Genomic DNA, 4123 nt, shown 5'->3' with positions numbered 1-4123 from the left:
TGGGATTGACCGTCACATTATAACGCCCCCACGGCTGAAAGGGCGAGCATGTTTGGTGTGACAGGGATTCGAACCCGCGACCCTCAGATTGTGAGTCGAATGCCTTAACCAGGCCTCGTGTAGCTTTGCGCGAAATTCAAAAACAAACAAACAAGGAAATCGATGATATCCCGAAATATAAAGGGTGTTGTTTTAAATATTTGCTTTTTTTAGTGTGTATGTGCAAGGAAAGCTTTAAAAGATCAGTTTGGTGACTTAATTTTTCCTCTTGTAATTATCATTGGCACCAAATTAAGTTTTTTACATAAGTTACTAATCTACAGTGGCGGTTGGTCTGTGGATCTCCGGGTTGTTTAAGTTGGTCGGAATGAGAACATTTTATTACAGATGTGTGATTACCTTACACACAGTATTGAGAAATATAATACAGTCTATAATTATAATATCTTGAATTGTGCCTTAATATGCGCCTTTCTATTGTTAATTGTGGCAAATTATTTTATTTTCAATTTTTAAAATGATCTAATTATTTTTTCTGCTCCCTTTTTAAATGACAGAGGGCCTTCTACTAAGTCACGTTGACAAGTTTTACAAATCGGTGTAGTGTGGTCACGAGTGCGGGTATTTTCCAACACATTTAAAATATTTTAATAGTGTTCATTCATTCTCTCGACTGTCCCCTGTTGATACGTTAAGACGTTTGTCTTTACTACTTCTAGCAAGTACAGTTATTAGTATACGCCAAGTTGAGTATTAATTTCCTTGAAATTATTTATGCTGATTTGTAGTTACACGGTGACACCGACAGTGCTACTGCTGCTAGTAATATTTATATTATAAGTACTACTACCAGTACACTATACTGAAGTCACATTATTCTTATCCTTTTTTTTTATAATTTAGTTTTGCTCCTACTTAGGAGTAGGAGTCCTAGTGCAAAAACAATCAATATGCTCTATTGTAAGTTAAGAGTAAGACTAACTTTAAATGATTAAGAGCCATATTTCAGTCACTTAGTATTTCTAAGATGAAAAAGGATTCAACTTAATTTCAAGTGCAGGTATTTCAAATATAATTCTGTAGATAGATACCAAAAATACTGTATTATACCTTTTATAATATTGTGAGTTGTTTGGCCTGCTAACTGATAGTGGTAATACATTAATAATTATAATAGTATTAGACTGTTAGTACTAGTCTTGTTGAATCTTATATATATGTTCCAGAATGGCACTTTGTACTGACCAAGTGCTTTTTGTAATCATAGTTATTTTTCTTTTTTATATCAGGTAATTATTTTTGAACATTTTAATATACACTGTAGTACAGATTAAAAGCTGTTTATGTATTATATACGTGTGTGTGTGTAAAATAAAAGAATAATTAGGTTTGGAAATGTAAACTGTTATTGAGTGGTCTCAAAATTTCTGGCAGAAAAAAACCTTACTATAACACATGTTGTGGGAATCAGTTCTGTTTGTCCAGTTTGATATAAGGTTTCATCAAATTATTTGTTTGTATAAGAACAGTTTTGTATATTCAGTTATGGAAGGTGTGTTTGTCTAATAAAATAATTATAACATTTGTCTTCTTATTGAAGTTTCATAAAAATACTTTTCAAAGTAGCTAAGAGAGTTAATGTTTAATATATTTTTAAAGTCCAAAATTAACTTTGAAATTCTCAAAACTTAAATTTCTCAAAGTTCTTTTTCTATTCATCACACAATTAATGAGTTGCTTCATTGTTTAAATCCTTTGTACTGATTTTTTTTTTAATTTTCATAAATTGAATTGTGCAATTTTTCTAATGTTTTTAGTTGTTATTTAGTCATTATTGAAAGCTAAATGTCATCCTTCTAACCTAACTTTTCATAAGAGAAAGGCTTAAAAGATTTATGGAATGTAAATTTTCTTTCATTTTTAAAGCTGAGAAATTATTTTTAAATGATTAATTTGAGAAATGGCTGTGACCTGATAGTAACAAAATATTCATTATCAATTTTGATAAACATAAATTTTGGAGTTAAATAAGTTTGATAAAACTGAACATTGGAGAAGATTGCTTGCAGTGACTTTATATCAGGAAGTTGACAGCACTGTGTTTTGATGGCTATAAAGGTAATATGTAGAAGATACAGCCCTACCTTTGTGTAATGAAAATCACCATAATGTGGTAGTGCATATCTTGCTGGATAAATGTGAAGCTTCTTTAAAGGTAGTAACCTAATATTTAGTTAGTCTGATTTTTAGTCAACTCCTAATCTTGACCTGACTTTCACTGTGTGATCAATGAGAGAAAACTAAGTGAAGAAGTGACCATCCATTGTGCCCTAAGTGATATATACACACAGTTTTTGTGTTGTGTTTAATAAAATTAGTTTTACGCATCATGTTCATTCTGGTCATTCCTTAGCTTTATGCAATCTGCAGGTTCGATCCCCCGTCACACTGAACATCCTTGCACTTTCATCCATGGGTGCATTACAATGTGACAGTCAATTCCACTTTTCATTGGTAAAAGAGTAGTCCAAGAGTTGGCAGTGGGTGGTGTTGACTAGCTGCTTTCCCTCTAGTCTAACACTGCTAAATTAGGGACAGCTAGTGCAGATAACCCTCGTGTAGCTTTGCACGAAATACAAACCAATCCTTAGCCTTAACTAAATCTATTCAAGTTCAGCACTGTTTTGTAATTCCATATTTTGGAAGACTTATCTAATATAGCTCTAAAGTATTTTTGGTTCATTTAAAAAGACCACAGAATGGATAAGGAACAAAGAAGCTTTAAAAATACCAAAGTTGTACAGATATTTTGTTTCTGTGACATCCAAGTTGTGGAAGTTGTCAAATAAAAGTTCCAGTAGAAAGTTGATTATACTTTTTTTTTTTCATGCTGCTATTTAGATTACTTGGAGATGTTTGTAAACTGTAGATGCTGATGTTGTTTTAATTAATCTTTGCAGTAAGGATGTCTGTTGTGGGTCTAAAAAGTGTAGATAGTTGGTATCTTAACCAACCCCTTGATGAATCAGATCCTGAACTGTATGGTTTCATTCAAAAAGAAAAACAAAGACAGAAGAAAGGGCTTGAAATGATTGCTTCAGAGAATTTTACGAGTCTTGCAGTGCTGCAGTCATTAGGCTCTTGTTTACATAACAAATATTCCGAAGGTTACCCTGGAAGGAGGTTAGTTTTTGATTTTTTGTGTTTAAAATATGTCATTATAGTATTTTTGATTTGTGTATCAGAGATGCCTGTTTTATGGCTTTACGTCATAAAAGTGAATATTTGGTTAGAAAACTGACTCGCTCTGATGCAAATTAATGCATCTGGTAGTATTGAGAATTTATTCCTCTACCCAAGTCCTTCTAGAAGTAACAGTAATGTTGTTAAGGTAGATTTTATAATAGAGTAATTTGTTTTTTTAGTCAGTCTTAAAAAGTAGAAAAAATATTAAATATGAAATTATGTGAATTTCTCATTAAGATGGTGAGAAGATTTATGTATGTGTATTGTTTACAACCTGAACAAAAAATTATTTTATACATTATTATTTTTACTTATTGAACTAATATTTCATGAATTTATGTCAGTAAGTTTGGTATCAAACTGTAGATTATAATTCAAATTTTAGTATTATACCTTACTCAATTTCTTAATTTAAAAGTAAATATAAAGAAAACACAGTTAAACATTGATTTTTCTTTGTCATGTGGTATGTTGAATGCAGCACTGGTTCAAATTAGATGTTTGTAATGTCAAAATACTAAGTCTATTAGGAACTCAAATTACCAATATTGACAAGCTACAATATAAATTAAGAGCCTCTTATCTTCTCAGTTTGCTAAGATATTGCTCATGTAATAAATCAAACACCTCTTTCAATTTTTGGGAACACACCCTTATATACACATACCTCTATATATGACATGAATAACGAGTCAGAAGCTCAGAATGTCCCCCTAGTGGCTTTCTCAGCTATTTTAACGTGTTTAAATGCCCTTTCTTTCTTTTGAACCAAGATTACTAGGAGGTAGGTTGTGTCTTTAGTTTCAAATTTCATATTTTTTTAGACTGAAATACAGCTTAGTTACGAAACTTGATAAATTATAGTGGAATTCTATGG

The 4123-nt window shown here is 31.3% G+C and overlaps 1 protein-coding gene across 1 annotated transcript in view; it reads left to right on the top strand.

The window, feature by feature from the left end:
* Positions 1-574: 574 nt before the first annotated feature.
* The window catches only part of LOC106459831 (serine hydroxymethyltransferase, cytosolic-like), a gene marked incomplete at its 3' end in the record, with an annotated part of 5720 nt that continues 2171 nt past the window's right edge, over positions 575-4123 (top strand). Inside the window, exons 1-2 of the mRNA XM_022386380.1 lie at positions 575-745; positions 2961-3183. Coding sequence (XP_022242088.1) covers positions 2966-3183 — 218 coding nt within the window. The remainder of the gene's footprint in view (positions 746-2960; positions 3184-4123) is intronic.

Source organism: Limulus polyphemus, unplaced genomic scaffold, assembly GCF_000517525.1.
Source record: "Limulus polyphemus unplaced genomic scaffold, Limulus_polyphemus-2.1.2 Scaffold667, whole genome shotgun sequence".
Taxonomy (NCBI): domain Eukaryota; kingdom Metazoa; phylum Arthropoda; class Merostomata; order Xiphosura; family Limulidae; genus Limulus; species Limulus polyphemus.
The sequence above is the reverse complement of the archived record's forward strand: the minus strand, read 5'-3'. Positions and strand labels throughout refer to the sequence as shown.